Source organism: Cyanistes caeruleus, chromosome 12, assembly GCF_971803275.1.
Source record: "Cyanistes caeruleus chromosome 12, bCyaCae1.hap1.1, whole genome shotgun sequence".
NCBI lineage: Eukaryota > Metazoa > Chordata > Aves > Passeriformes > Paridae > Cyanistes > Cyanistes caeruleus.
Genome location: NC_141712.1, coordinates 7,697,735 through 7,712,388, shown reverse-complemented (window position 1 = coordinate 7,712,388; position 14,654 = coordinate 7,697,735). Strand labels below are relative to the sequence as shown.

General features: G+C 42.2%; 1 protein-coding gene across 2 annotated transcripts; it reads left to right on the top strand.

Annotated features, from left to right (window-relative positions):
- The first annotated feature begins 54 nt into the window (after positions 1-54).
- Positions 55-12,641, top strand: CCNE1 (cyclin E1). 2 transcript variants are annotated; one of them, XM_086848219.1, is made up of 11 exons: positions 55-267; positions 589-679; positions 848-916; positions 7,209-7,351; positions 7,427-7,562; positions 8,367-8,513; positions 9,247-9,342; positions 9,697-9,831; positions 9,914-10,025; positions 10,112-10,269; positions 11,143-12,641. In XM_086848219.1, the coding sequence occupies exons 2-11, from the start codon at positions 644-646 to the stop codon at positions 11,263-11,265; spliced, it is 1,155 nt and encodes a 384-aa protein (XP_086704345.1). In that variant the 5' UTR covers positions 55-267; positions 589-643; the 3' UTR covers positions 11,266-12,641. The 2 variants fall into 2 exon arrangements, with proteins under 2 accessions (XP_086704345.1, XP_086704344.1); XM_086848218.1 differs by lacking the exon at positions 55-267 and adding an exon at positions 284-478.
- The last annotated feature ends 2,013 nt before the right edge of the window (positions 12,642-14,654 follow it).

The window sequence follows — 14,654 nt, the reverse complement described above, 5'->3', positions numbered from 1 at the left end:
CCCGCCCCCTGCCGCGCGCGGGACTCCGCTCCGCTCCCGCGCCCCGCCGGCCCCGCCCCGGCCCGCGCGCGGGCCACGTGCGCGGTCGGGAGGCGGCCCCGCGCCGCCGCCGCGCGTTTAAATGTCCCGCCGGGCGCGGCCCGCGCCGCGCGCAGGGACGGGAGCGGCCGCGCCGTGAGGCAGCAGGCGCCTGGCGAAACCCGCCTTGCCCCACCGGCACGGTACCCACCGGCCGCCCGCTCCCGGCCGGCGAGGGCTGGCGCGGCGGTGAGTGAGCAGCAGTGCGGGTAGGCAGAGGGCGGCCGCGGGGCGGGGGGAGCCGGTGGGGCCGGTCGGGCCGCCCGTTGCGCGCCTCTGCCGGCCTTTGTCGGGGGGAAGGAGGGAGCGGGTGGTCTGCGGCCCGGGCCCGCTCGGCCGCGTCCCGTGCGGTGCTCGGCTCGCCCTGGCCGGCCAAGGCGGGTACTATGCACTGGGAGAGGTGAGTGCGCCGGGCCCGCCCTGCGCGGGGCCCTGCAGGCCGAGCGCCCCTCCGGGCACCCCGGGAGGCCCCCGCGGCCGGCGCTCGCTCAGCTTCCCCTCTCTCCGCAGCGGCTGCGCGGACGAGAAGGGTCCCGCCAAGGGGGACGCGGGTGCGGAGTACGCCATGCGAGCCCGCAAGAGGAAAGCTGATGTGGCCACGGTGAGTGCGGCCCGGCTGGGCCCCGCCGCCTTTTGTTGGGGGTGCGGGGCCCACGCGGTGGGCCGGGGGCCGGGTCGGCCTGCGGGGCTGTGCTCCTGAGGGACCAGGCGGCCAACAGCTGCTTGTCCCGCGCTTTGTGCTCCGGAAGTTACATTTTGCTTTTTATAGTTCTTACAGGATCCTGATGAAGAAATTGCCAAAATGGAGATGACTAGAAAAAAGCCCTGTGAAAAACAGGTAGTTGAATTTGCTTTATATGCAAATATTGTAATCTTACTTAACTCTGCTCTCCTTTGCAATACCTTATTATTTATGTTAACGTGGTGAAATAGGTATGCTGCTGCCACATGCTGCATGGCAGTGAGTGGGCAAGGGGGACTGTTGGCCCTCAATGATGATGGAGTGTGCAAAACAATTTGGTTCATAAATGTAGTTTTGAAGTCTCTGCAAGACACAAGATCTGTGTTGGTCTGAGACATGTTAATGATGACGTGAATTCAGCTGTCCTGGGGTTGCAAGGGTGCACCTGTCAAGCCTTTTGACCTATTCTGTGTTTACCTCTCCAGAGAGGTGCAGAAGTGCAGTCATGTGTTTATGTAACTTGCACATGTGCCCCTGTAGCTTGCTGGCCAAAGCACAAGACACTTAAGCATGCAGGCAGAATCATCTCTTGAGATGGTTCTCTTTGCAGTCATGTCTCAACTTCTCTATCATCTGGGAGAGAGGAAAGCTTCCCCTTCCAGCATCAACTCTATTCCTACTGTAAAGGATAATTATTAGACAGACTAGGAAAGGGGTTCCTGATTGATTGGAACTTGGAAGTGTATACTAGATGCTCATGGTACAGTAAAAGAGGCTTTGTTTCTCTGCAGAATGAAGGAATATTTCTGTAAAGTCACTCTACCTGTGAAAATCAGCCCTGCAGTGGAAGTTGATAGTGACCATTGCTAGCTTTCTTAGTAAGGCCTGTAGAGTGAGCTGACTTATAAAGTTAAAGCTAGTGTTACTGGTATCCTCTAGTCCCCTTTGTGTGCTTTGCACATTCTTGAAAAAGCAGATGCTTTTGGTATCTCTGTTGGATGCTGTGTTGGTGAGTGAGGTTGAAAGTGTGATGCTGTTGCACCTTGAGTAGCTTGTGTTCTGGAATAGGCTAATTCCCCTCCTTTTTTCCCTGAACACACTCTCACCTGCTCAGTCACTGTCACTGAGACTTCAGCCTGTCCCTGCACACACAGGGTGATGCTGAGGTTGCAGAAGTCACGGTCAGGGTGTGCAGCCTGTCCCCATTTGGTAGGCGAGCCTGTGCATAATGTGGCACATCTAACCCAAAGTGGCAGCTGGAAGTTCTAAGACTGAAGTGCTACCATAACAGATGGGCATCATTGTTTGGAATGGCCTCTGCTTGTTGCAACTGCGTACACTAGTTATCAGTCAACGTATTAAGCAGGGCTCAAATGGTGAGCATTTAATGAGGGGATCTCTCCTTCCCTTCTGTCTTTCTTTTGCACAGTATATTAAACTAATTTCTCACTTCTGACAAGGAAGAGCTGCCTGTCCTTCACTGCAGCTTTCTCCTTCATCAGAAGATTCATTCTGTTTAAACTGAGCAAGGCCTTCTTGTGTATGTTTATTGCATAATGACAAGGTATTTGTTAGAAAATCTCAACGGGGACCCAGTTTTACTGTCTGTAAGAAAGATGTGGAAAGAAACTTGAAGTATCTTTTGCATATGCTGACCTTCAACCTTGAAAGCAGATAAAGACTTCCAATTCTGTCTTCTTGTTTGTGCTCTTGGCCTGGTAGCCATTCAGTGTTCCTTCAGGAATGATAGGTAAACTAAAACTTAGATAATTTAGTCAGTAGGCATCAAAAATCTGTACTTGGGAATTTTTCAAGGTAATCATAGGATGCTGGTGGAATTTGACCCTTTCATTCTATAAACAATAAATGATATCATGCCTCTTCCTACATAGGAAAAGTATTTTTGTTGTGACAAAGTAGCCAGATTGTTCCAGATCTGGTTAAAAAAGCTAACATTTGGCTGCACAGCAGCAGCTCTTCAGTCTATGGTGTGACACAAGCTATTCTCTGATATAAATTGCCATGGACCACTAATGAGAATATGTTTACGGTTCCAGCAGCAGTATAGCAGGCTGGAATGATAGCCAGGGCGACAGTTATTCTGTGGAGACACGACAGTTCTAAAATGCAAGCAGCTATAAATCCACTGCAGCCTATACCACATGACTTCTACATTAAATAAATTGTTTACTGACACTAGTTTATCCACAAGGCAAAATATCAGAGTCACATCCCACTTTATGACATCTTCATAGTCAATTCATTAGTTTGCTTCTGTGGAACATAAGGCCCCAGTTCTTAATTAGGATGCCGTTACCCTTTATGTGATGAAAGGGTGGCTATATTATCAGGTCTGTGACAGCAGAATATTGCATAAATTCTGTGTTTGATTTTGGAGAACTGGCACTGCTGTAATTCTGCTAGCAATTCTCATACTAATTCTGGCTGCTTTGTGGGGATGAATGCACTTCCAAGGCTCCATGTAAAACAAAATTCATCTTAACTAGATTAGAATAATCTGTGCAATTGTGATACAAGTTGCATGGTCACCTCCATGTAAAGTGAAGAATTAAATCTAGAAGTTAGTTTCTTCAGATGAAACTAGCTCATGTTCTCACATGTAAAGGTGGAATAAACTCTCAGGAAGGAGTTTTGATCAGTTCTTCACTAGACATTTTCCAGAGTATGATTTTTGCATTGTCAAAGTGTTCCACCTAAGTGTTTTGAAAATATCGTCCAGAAAATTTCTTTGACTAATCTAAATTAACTTCTGAAGATTCAATAAAAAAAACAAAACCCACAAAAAAAGCAGTGTAAACTATACCCAGGTTGAGAACCTGACTTGGCTCTAATCTGGATCAGGACATTTAGACTCTTATTTAAAAGGAGTAGAAGCTCCTATGCTATCCCAAGAGGATTGGAACAACTTAATGGTGTGAGTTGCTTTTCTCTGTCCTGTTTACTAAATCTGGGATTCCCTTCTGATGGCAAAGAAAAATTCAGTACTTCAAAGTAATGCATCCTATGAGTAAAAAATGGCTAGCATTATAGGTCTTGCTGTTTCTGATGAGCAAACTAAGGCTGTGGACTTGGAAGTGATACCACCGTCCGTGGTGTACGGTGCTGCTTTTAGGGTGACAGGCCTGTTTGCCATTGATTTCTATGCTGAAAAACCTCTGATGTTGCTGTTTGAATGCAGTTCTGGGTCATTCTCTTCCTCCTGCTGCATTCCTTGCTTTTCAGTGGAATCTTATTCTGGTGGTTCCTAGCTCACATTGAGGTGCACAAGGGTTTCAGCAGTTTGCTTTTTTAGATGTTTCTTCTTCACTGAAGGCCTTGCCTGGCCTATAATCAATAACCCCAGTGGTCACTACCGGCTCTGTTTTGTGTCTGATCTATGTCCTGAAGGTTCAAAAAGATTAATTTCTGTGAGTATTTGATGGACAAGTGAATGGTGATATGCTGTGGGAAACTGAGGCCTGCTAGTGTTTGAGCTTTAAAAAGACCTCACCTCTGAACTCCTGGGTTTTCTCTTTGGAGCTGTATGGGCTTGGGTGCTCTAATGGGTTTCTCACCCACCTTCTGCCCTCTTGCTACCCCTTCTCCTATGAGCCTTTTCACATGCTTAGTTCAGTTTCTCCAGTCTGTGTCTTTTTCTTAGGTCTGAGACAGAGATCTGCATCTTTAGTTGCTCCTGTACCTGGAACACTTCTGTGGGTGTCACCAAGCTTTCTTGCTGTGCTCCACACAGGTTTGAAGAGGCTGTTCTCCCTGCTGATTTTTTTGCTTGTGTGCCAATTCAGCTCCTGTTTGTCTCAGAAGCTCAGGACTGTAGTACTTCCTCTGTTAGGCTGCACAGATTCTGGGTAACATCTGTTGCTTTCTGATAGGTCTCCACTTTCACATTGCCTCTGTGCAAGCCCAAAGGAAGTTCTTCATGTTTTCCTCATATCCTCCCCACCTTAAATTGTTCCTTTTTTCAGTGGTGGGTCCTATTTCCTTACAGTTGCAGTGTGAGGTAATGCAGTTTATTGGTAGTGTTCCTTACTTTCAATTGAGTGTCTTGCTAAATCTGCTTTAAAGACTCAAGAGCCTGATTCATGTGTTCATTCTCTCAACCAAAATCTGTGCCAGAGTTATGGTGTGCTCCCTCACCTAAACTAATTCCTGTCTCCTTCCCCAATAAGCTGCTTTCTTTTGAGGCCCTGCACATTACTTTAGTTCTTGTCTAAGCTATGTACTTGTGGTGTTGCTCGCATCTTTTCCTCAGTGTCTTGTTAAGTGACATTATGTAGTCAAAAACTTTTTTCCCTTCTTTTCAAAACACTTAAGAGGCTCTTGAACTTTGATTTCTATGTCCTTATAGAAAAATTAGGGTGGTGAAGTATCTTCACTATTGTTGCATGTGATCTGTCTGCTTTGAGAACTTTGTGGGTAAGTCTCTTGTCCTCCAGAAGCTGCTGGTGTAGCATGCACCTTTAAATAGATACTGTATAAACTACTGCTTTTCTGTTTGCTGATTAACTGATAAGACAGCACTTCTCCAAAGGCTGTTGGCAGCTGGGCTTGCTGTGCAGTTTGGAGAACAAAGTGTGACTAAAGTCTAGGTTTGGGGGAGGACAAAAGTTAACTTCAGGCAATGCCGATGTGACGTTTTCATTCGAACTTTCAGTTTGCAAGGATTTGGTAATGTTTAAGATAATGATACTATTCTCTTGTTTGCCTCCTCCCCACCCAAATTAAATTCTGGCATGGCTGGGTATATAACTATGCTATATTTGCATGTAGAACTCCCAAGAAGAAAAAAGACTGATTTGTGTGTCAGTAACTCAAAGTGCAAAGCAGTTTTAGCTGTGAGAGAACTGTGAAATGTGGTTTTTGTTTCATCAAGTCAGTGGTTTCTGTTTGTGAAACTGGTGCAGGAGGGAGCCATTTTTCTGGGAAGTGATGTCATATGCAAGATGGCAAAATCAGCTGTGGAAGCTTTTTTGCAGGAGGCCAAGTTTCACATAGTGATTTACTTGATAGTGTCTAATGATTTATCTGAACTTATTTTTAATTTATTTTTTTAGCACATTTGAAATCTATTAGAGAGTTCTGTCCTTTTAGTGGTGCAGAACTGATCAATTTACAGCAAGATGGCTGACTTCAGTGTGAAACAAAGATGCTCAATTTTAATTTGCTTAGATATGATGACATAGGTCTGGCTTTGTATTCTACTGCAAAGAAAGTAGTGTTTTCCTGGGGCACTGTGTGAAGTGTACAAGATCCTGTTTAAAAGTCAGATGTAGAAGAGTAAGCCTAGACTTAAGTTCTGGTCCAGATAAGAGTTGAAAAGACATAGCAGGTAAAGTTTGTGAGATCTGATGCTTGCTGACCATGGCAGAATTTGACATATAAAATTATCAGCTTGATAGTTTAGCAGCAATTGCTTAACATGTGCTTGTCTATATTCTGAATATTGGGTCACATGTGCTTTGGGTTTTTATCATAGCGGCTAAAAGAATGAGTACAAAATTCTACAAACTTTTGCTGTGCTCACCATCTGAGATGCTTTGCATGAAAGCATGGCTTCAGGCATGTTATCTTACATATTCTTTACCAGAAATCCTGACCTCATATTTGGATCTTTGAGTTCCATCTGCTTGTTCTTCACCTATGGGCAAGTATATTTTTGGTAAAAACAAAATGCAGCATGAGAGTAGGAGGTTCTGACTTGAATATCCTTCCACGAAACAGCTGTGGTCCTTCAAAAGGATGGCAGGGTGAACGTTCTTCAGCTTTAGTTCCAAGCTTTCTCTACTGTGCTTACAAGCAAAACCCCCTCTACTCAGCACAGGTGAGGCCACCTCTGTAGTGTTGTGTCCAGCTCTGGGCTCCCTAGTTAAAAAAAGGCTGAGCATACAAGAAAGAGTCCAGAAAGGTCCTTTAAGGTAATTCAAGATCCAGAGCATCTTTCTTAAAAGGAAGAGTTGAGGAAGCTGGGGTTGTTCAGCCTGGGAAAAAGGTGTGTGGCAGTTTGTGTCAATTGCTTATAACTATTTGAAGGGAAGATGTAAAGAAGATAGAGCCAAGCTCTTCTTTGGGATAAGAGAAGATGGACATAAACTGAAGCAGAAGTTCCCTCTGAATAATGTGAAACACTTTTTGCTGTGAGGGCAGCCAAGCGTGGCACAAGTTGTCCAAAATAGTTGTGGAATCTCCTTCCTTGAAGATACTGTAAAGCCTTCTGGACACGGACAACTGGCTCTTGGTGGCCCTGTGTGAGCAGGGAAGTTGTCCAAAAGGCCTAGAGGTGCCTTCCAGCCTCTGCCATTCTGTGATTTTGTACAGTTTAAACATACAAAATTGGCAAGAAATTGCGATAAAAGTTATGAGTATTTTCTGTGTACAACTAAAGCAGTTACTTAAAAAAGCACAGTGTAAAATCTCCTGTTTGATTTAATAGATGTCCTGGAATAACATTCACGAGAATGCCCACATGCTGATTCCCACTCCGGATAAAGACGACGATCCCGTTCCTGTTGATTACTCACGCTTTATCCATCTGAGCGTTGTTCCCACCAGAGCTACCCCACTGCCAGCTCTAGGGTGAGTGTGCTGGGCTGCTGCTGCTCTGCCTTCCTCTTGTCTCATGAGCCAAGACTAAACATTGATCTCTCTTAGCTGGGCAAACAGGGATGATGTATGGAAAAACATGATAAACAAAGAAGAGACTTACGTGAGGGATAAATTCTACATGCAAAGGCATCCCCAGCTGCAGCCTAAAATGAGAGCCATCCTTCTAGACTGGCTAATGGAGGTAAGCTGTTCTGTGCTTGTGAGTGTTTCAAGTGTGCTTTTGTTGAAGAGCACTAATAACTGTCATGAGTGCACTTCAGGAGCATGTTTAGCTCCAGATACTTGTCTTCATCTTAAATTTTGTCAATGAATGGCACCAAACTTAAAGAATATATGATGTATTGAGCTGATGATCTGCAAACTGACAATATATTCTGTTATTCATCTCGCTTGATAGTGGATAATAATCAATTTGTCCCTAACACAGGGTAAGCTTTTAAGGCCACACTGCAGGCAAAGGCTGAACAAATAATTACAAAAGTCACTGTAAAAAGGAAGGTGGATAGCTCTTAGATCAGATCCATCTCACAGCCTTTTTGTCTGTTTTTGTCATGCAGAATGTGCTGCAACTCCTCTGTGTCTGAGTCTTTTTTGCTATTTGGATGACTTGGTGGCATAATCCCTGATCTTAACTTTAGAGTGCTTGTGAGAATTTTCCCTTTAGAGGTGTTGGAATGATGGATCTTTGCAAAAAACGAGGAACTGATGTTCTGACAATGTTGGAACATGTGCCTGCATTTCCTAGAAGGGTTTTTCACTCTGATCTGTTTTTTTTCTTGGAAGTTACTGTAATGATTGTCACTTGTGTCAAAGGAAACTGTTTAACTCCTGCACTTAGTTAACATGTTACTTCACAATACCAATGAAGTAGAAAGCCAATATAAACTTTATCTCTATCTTGTGCTTTTTTTTAATACATATGTAACATCTCGATTTGACTTTTTAACACTGTTCTTGACCTTTGTAATCTCTGTTGTCTCTCCAGGTTTGTGAAGCCTACAAACTTCACAGGGAAACTTTTTATTTAGCACAAGATTTCTTTGATCGCTTTATGGCAACACAACAGGATGTTGTAAAAACACTGTTGCAGCTTATTGGTGTCACTTCTCTATTCATAGCAGCAAAGCTTGAGGTAAGTATCTCCAGCTTTACTTAACATAAAAATGTGAATGGACACACAGCACACTTCTTGGCTGCTGGACACATTGTGGAAAGCTTTATGGAGTTAGTTACTATCATTTTTTTCAGCTGGGAGACAGAAAAAAAGATCTATTTTTTTTTCTTTTCAATGCTCCTTTTTTTTAGAAGTGGGTAAAATTATATTGTGGTGTTAGCTGGTTTTCTTATTAGACAATTCAGTGTTAGAATAAATCTAAAGTTTTAGTTGCAGTTGCTAAATGAATTTTTGGCTGGTTGCTGTGTACAGGGACTACTTTCATTGCAATAGAGTAGCTACTGCATGATAGTCTGAGCTATTATTTACAGGAACAATTTGAACTACTAGAATACACAGCTTTTCAAGCTCTTAGTTGTTTAAGAGAGCTGCTATTCAGTCTGTTCTTAAGCAAGAGATAAAAGGACTTTTCTTTAGGATGCTTAAAAAAATCTTGATGTCAGTTATGATACAATCACAGTGGTGCTGTAGTCAAACCATGTAGGTTTGTACTGATCCATCCAAAGTGAAATTTGAAGGCTATGATGAACAAGACATCTGTGTCTATTAAAGGCAGAGAACACCAGAATTTAGAAATTTTCTGTTTTGGAAGGCTGAAGCAGTGGTTGTTCTATTTCTTTTTTTAAAAGTAACACGTGAAACTAGTTGCAACCTATTCCATGAATTAAATACTTGATCTCCTATCTTTCAGGAAATTTATCCACCAAAGTTGCACCAGTTTGCCTATGTTACAGATGGAGCCTGTACAGAAGATGAAATCATCAGTATGGAATTGATCATTATGAAGGTAATACTTAAAAGTGGAATTAGTTTTTAAAAATGTGTAGCATAATCAGACTAAAAGCAGAGCTCCTCGGTTAATCTTAGGTGATGCTAAGAGGCACAATTTCTCTTACTTATTAGAAAGCAGTTTTTGTCTAGGTAATAAGAGATCTAAAACATCCACCAGTATGTGTGTATTAACAAAATTATTTGTTCCCTGACTGTATCAGCAGGAAGAGTGAGAGTATTTGATTTGCATGTTTTAAAGATGCTTTAGCCAACTGGGATTAGAGCTTTTGATTGTTAAACCATCTTGTGTGGTTTAAGTTAGGAACTTAACTTAAACTGGCACTGAAATCTTGTATGTCTGTTTTTTCAGGCTCTTAATTGGAACTTAAATCCACTGACTGTTGTATCTTGGCTAAACATTTACCTGCAAGTTGCATATTTAAATGATCTTTATGAGGTAATGCTGCCACAATATCCACAGCAGATATTTGTCCAAATAACAGAGGTAAGACTGATTTCCTTCAAATGCTGTTTCACCTGGAAAAGTGGTTTTGTGTCAGGCTTACTAAACATCTGTTGTCTTGTAGCTCTTGGATCTCTGTGTGCTAGATATTGGCTGCTTGGAGTATACCTATGGAATACTTGCAGCTTCTGCTTTGTATCACTTCTCTTCATCTGAGTTGATGCAGAAAGTTTCAGGTATTGGCATTTATAAACTTAAATCTTGTGTGTTGACAAATGTTATGTCTTCATTCAGGCAGATAAGCATGTGTCTTGTGTTGCAGGTTATGAATTCTGTGAGATAGAGGACTGTGTGAAGTGGATGGTCCCTTTTGCCATGGCTCTGAGGGAAGTAGGAAGCTCCAAACTCAAACACTTTAGCGGGATAGCTCCTGAAGATTTGCACAATATACAGACGCACATAAACAGCTTTGATTTGCTGGTATGTATGTGCAGAATGAAGACAAAGACCTGTCTGTAAAATCTCTGAAGTCTTGCTTTTTGGTTAGGAAATACAGTCAACTTAAGTGAAGCCTTAACAGGTTGAGACTGAGTGTATTTAGATGCTAAAAGGCATAAGGTTGTAGTCCAGATCCCAAAATTCTTGAGACAGAGACTTGTCTTGGGACTGATTTGTTCAGTATTTAGTTTAAAAAGGTGATTGTGCCTTCAGCCTCTCATCTCAAACAGCATATGATTACCCTCAAAATCAGAAGCATTTCTTTACTCTTTGGGATACTTCAAATACCATGTGTTAGACTTTTCTCTCTAGGAAATACCACTAATATAATCTTGTCTGATCCAGGGAAAAATAAAGACTGATCACTTGAGACTGATCTAGTGGGACTGTTACGTGACAGTGGTCATTGAGAAGCAGTGGAGCAAGAGTGGTTTCTAGTGTGAGAAACTCTGAGGATCAAAATCATCTTCAGCAAATTGTGGTTTATTTGGGTTATTTTTTCTCTTTAGGTTATTGAATTTTAAGTAGAAGTTGAAGTTCTTCCTGCTCAGTTGTTTCTGAATTTTGCTTTCTTGAATGTACAGGAGTACATTAGGATTACCCTAATGTAATGTACATGCCCTAATACCTAATGCTAATCATTAGATTGCAAAAGCTAATACTGATCTCTTGGAGCTGTACTACAAGTAACTACTGAGTACTATGTGCTTTATCAGTTACTGTTAGGAGGGTTAGATATGGATATGCATTTCCAGATTAACAATCTATCACTTTATAAAACACTGAAGTTTATTGATGCACAGACACACCAAAGTAAAGATTTTTTTTTTTTCTCTCTTTTTCATGTGCTTTCAGGACAGAGCTCAAGCAAAACAGGCCATATTGGCTGAGCAAAATAGGACTTCACCTTTCCCCACTGGTGTCCTTACACCACCACAAAGTAGTAAGAAACTGTCTTGTGGACTGCAATCATTATGACTTTAGGAACTGTCGACGGACAATTTTGCTGAAGTGCCTATTCTGCTGGCTGTAGCTCCTGCTCCGTTACAGAAATGCTGCCAGTGAAGTTCATAAGCTTCCACGGAATCTGAAAACAAACCTTACTTTCGTGTGACAGAAGTTTTTCTATTTGAAATAGTTTTATTGAATGTTAAAATATTTTAAAGAAATGGATCAAGTACACCAGCCACTTGAAAGAACACTGAAGTGTGCTCCAGATGCTGCTACGGAGGGTGATGCTTGATCAACTGTTCAGAAAAAGGGCTTGGAGTTTAGATTGGTTACTGTGCCTTGGGGTAATCTGCAGATTTGTCCCTTGTTGACAAATGGGAAAAACGTGCTATGGAAGACAACATTTCAAAGCCTCTTTTTTTGAATGGTTGGCTTACAACTTGATGCCTTTTAAAAAACTCTTTATTGTAAAAGCTGCTATGTCTCTGTGTATTCATTTTAATAAAAATGCTGTCTAAGACAGCTGGTTTTATGTATATTTCTATATTTCTTTTAATTATGATCAGTTAAGATTGTTTCACACTGTGACCATTAATAAGTGTGGGAGTTGGGGATGAATAGTGTAGTAACTATTGCTTTATTTATTTACCACTATTGGCTTATCCATGGAAACTTCTTTATTTTGGATACTAAGGTAAAATTGTCGTGTTGGGCTACTTGGATTTCCTCTAGCCAGGTACAGGAGGCTGGGGAGGGGATAATAAACATGACAAGTGCATGGGGAATCCTTTTTTAATAGTCTCTGTAATGATCAGCTTACTGGGAAATTCTTGAATCAGGTCTGGATTGTTACCCTTGGGTGATGCTCAGTGAGTGGTCATAAGTAGGAAAAATCTACCTCTTAAATAATCATTTAAACTTTGGGGGTTTGGCAAAGTATTTGATAAAAAAATGTGTGCAGAGTTAAATTCTGGAGAGGTATGTGCCTTTTAACAGGAAAGTCTTTGACTGTTTCAACATCTGAGAATCACAGAGGTCCTAGAGGGACATTTGTTGGAAACTCATGGTTCTGGAGAAGAGGGGAACACAAATGGTTGCTTGGTTTTTGCATGTTTTTGGTGCTTGCTTCAAAGGATTGTTCAATAACACTGAAAACTTTTGTGTGACTACCAGGGTTCATCATGTCCTGCTGTGGATAACTTAAATGCTCCAACATTTAATATTTCAGGAAGTTCCTTTTCTGGTGTTGGTTAGATTTTTTTTAAACAATAGTTGCCATCAAGGCTGCTTTTTATTATTTTTTTTAAAGTTATTTTGCTTTTTTCTCTTCCCTGACCTGGTATTCTGATAAATGTTAAAGCTTTAATGTAATAAAAACGCCTGTGGTAATCAGTGGTAAGCAAGTTCTTTGGTGCTGCTGGCTTTTTTTCCTTGCAATGAGTGGTTATAAGTTGTGTTAACAAAACAAGTGTAAATGTGAGCTGAACATGTTTGCTGCTGCCAGTTTAGAGAGGTTTTAATTTCTCCGAGAATTGCATGCCCTAAACAAAAATGTAATTGCTGTTTTCTGAAGGATTTGCTAGGACATTTTGGTGCTTTGTCCTTCAGTGTAGAATACAAAATTGGGGTGGATGAGGGAAGCTAATCCTCCTGAAAGGTAGTCTCTAGGTTTAATTCCTGTATCACCAACCGTGCTTCAGTGCTAGCCCTTTTGGTGGTTTTTTTTCAGATCTTAGTCCCTTTTAGATGTTTCATAACAAAATCACAATTCCATTTTTTAATTTCTAACTGTCCTCTTAAAAATGGGGATTGCATTTAGCTGTTCAAGAAAATATCCTGTAATATTATTAGAGATGTGGTAAACTCTTAACTTCCAGTTTCAGCTAAATATTTAACTATGGTAATACCTATGCAAGAGTGAATGTTCCATGTGTTTCTGGGCTGCATGGGAAACCAGGGTCTGAGAGATAGATACACCTATGAATTAAACTTGTTCAGACAGCAGGCATCTCCAAATGCAATCTCTGCTTCAGGTGGTAATCCTGTTAAATTTACAATTATTTCTTTTGTGAAAGGTCAGCCTCCTTTATTCTGGTGGAAGGCAGCGTGTTCAGTGTGGAGATCGTGGCTTTGCAGTTCCCCAGGTAGGAATGCAGTCATGTCCCAGAGATGCAGCACATCCCAGCTGGGGGGGGCCTACCTTGAGAGCTATTTTCTTACTTTCTCATCTTTTATCTCATCTTTTATAAGACCCTTTTTCTGGTTGTCTATTGTAACATGTGGATACTGTCTCTGGTGCTGCCTTTCCAGGGTAGCTTGAAAACAATTTGCCTTGGTTGCCACAAGCTGAAAAGTTTTTTAGAGAAGAAGAGTGCCAGTAATTTAAAGGAAGATAGTTGTACCTATTAGAAAAAAATCACCTCCAAGAGGGTTTTCTTTCTTTCTTTGCTTGTGGATCCTATTCTCCTGAATTCTGATCCTGTCCCAGTCTGGTTGGGGGGAAGTAAGGGGACAGTTCTACCTGACTAGGTAAGAGAAAATGGTTTGAGGTGTTTGGGCTGGGCTACAAAGGTAGGCTAATGCCCAATATCATGTTCCTGCAGGCTCTGCCCCCAGATGTGTTCTCCCAAGAGGTGGTGGGGAGAGGCCTCCAGGGATGAACAGCCCCAGGGTGATGCAGGAGGGGCAGCATTGGGCAGCCCTGGGAAAGCAATTTAGCTGTACAATGCTGCACGCTCCTCAACTGGAAACTGTCTCTCTTTAATAGCTCCAGACCAGCATAAAGCATGCTGCAAAGTAAATTGAATTTGCAGTAACCCAGGTGGTGCATGATTATCTTCTCCTCCTGAAAGGTTTGTCATAACAATGCATCAAACCCTCACCTTGGTCTGAAAGCTGGGGGCATCAGAGAAACTGAACAACAGAACTGAATCCAGTGCTAATTTTGCATTATTGCTACTGTAAAATTGGAAGTTGGGAGTTGCTGTGGGATTGTATTGAAGGAAATTACCCCAAATGTGTGAGCTGAGGCTGCAGTTGTGAGCTGGGGTGGAAAGGAACAGTGCTGGTGAGCAGAAAAGATGGAGGCATGGCAATCCCCACGGAGTCAGCCAGATGCTCTGCTCTTGTAAATGCTGTAGGTACCTAACAGAAATAGTTATTGATATAAATAGTTCACAGAAATAGTTCTGCATAGCTTGTCTGCCCTGAAGCAGGAGTGTGGTCTTTCTCAGGTTCTATTTCTAGGTCTGAGGTCAGCAGCTCCTCTTTGTTCTCAGCAATTACAACACGAGGGGTTTATTGCATCCCTGCTCACACAAGGTGGAGGCAAGAGGCCTGGTTCAGGGTTCTCTCTCTTCCTGGGTGCTATTTGCTGCCCACACAGGACAGCAGCAGCCTGAATCCAGGAGGCTGGC

What these genes read in the sequence shown, in the direction of transcription:
- CCNE1 (XM_086848218.1), top strand. An exon ending in AAAAGCCCTGTGAAAAACAG is followed by an intron (nt 917 to 7,208) that starts GTAGTTGAATTT and finishes TTGATTTAATAG; the next exon opens with ATGTCCTGGAATAACATTCA. An exon ending in TTCTAGACTGGCTAATGGAG is followed by an intron (nt 7,563 to 8,366) that starts GTAAGCTGTTCT and finishes TTGTCTCTCCAG; the next exon opens with GTTTGTGAAGCCTACAAACT.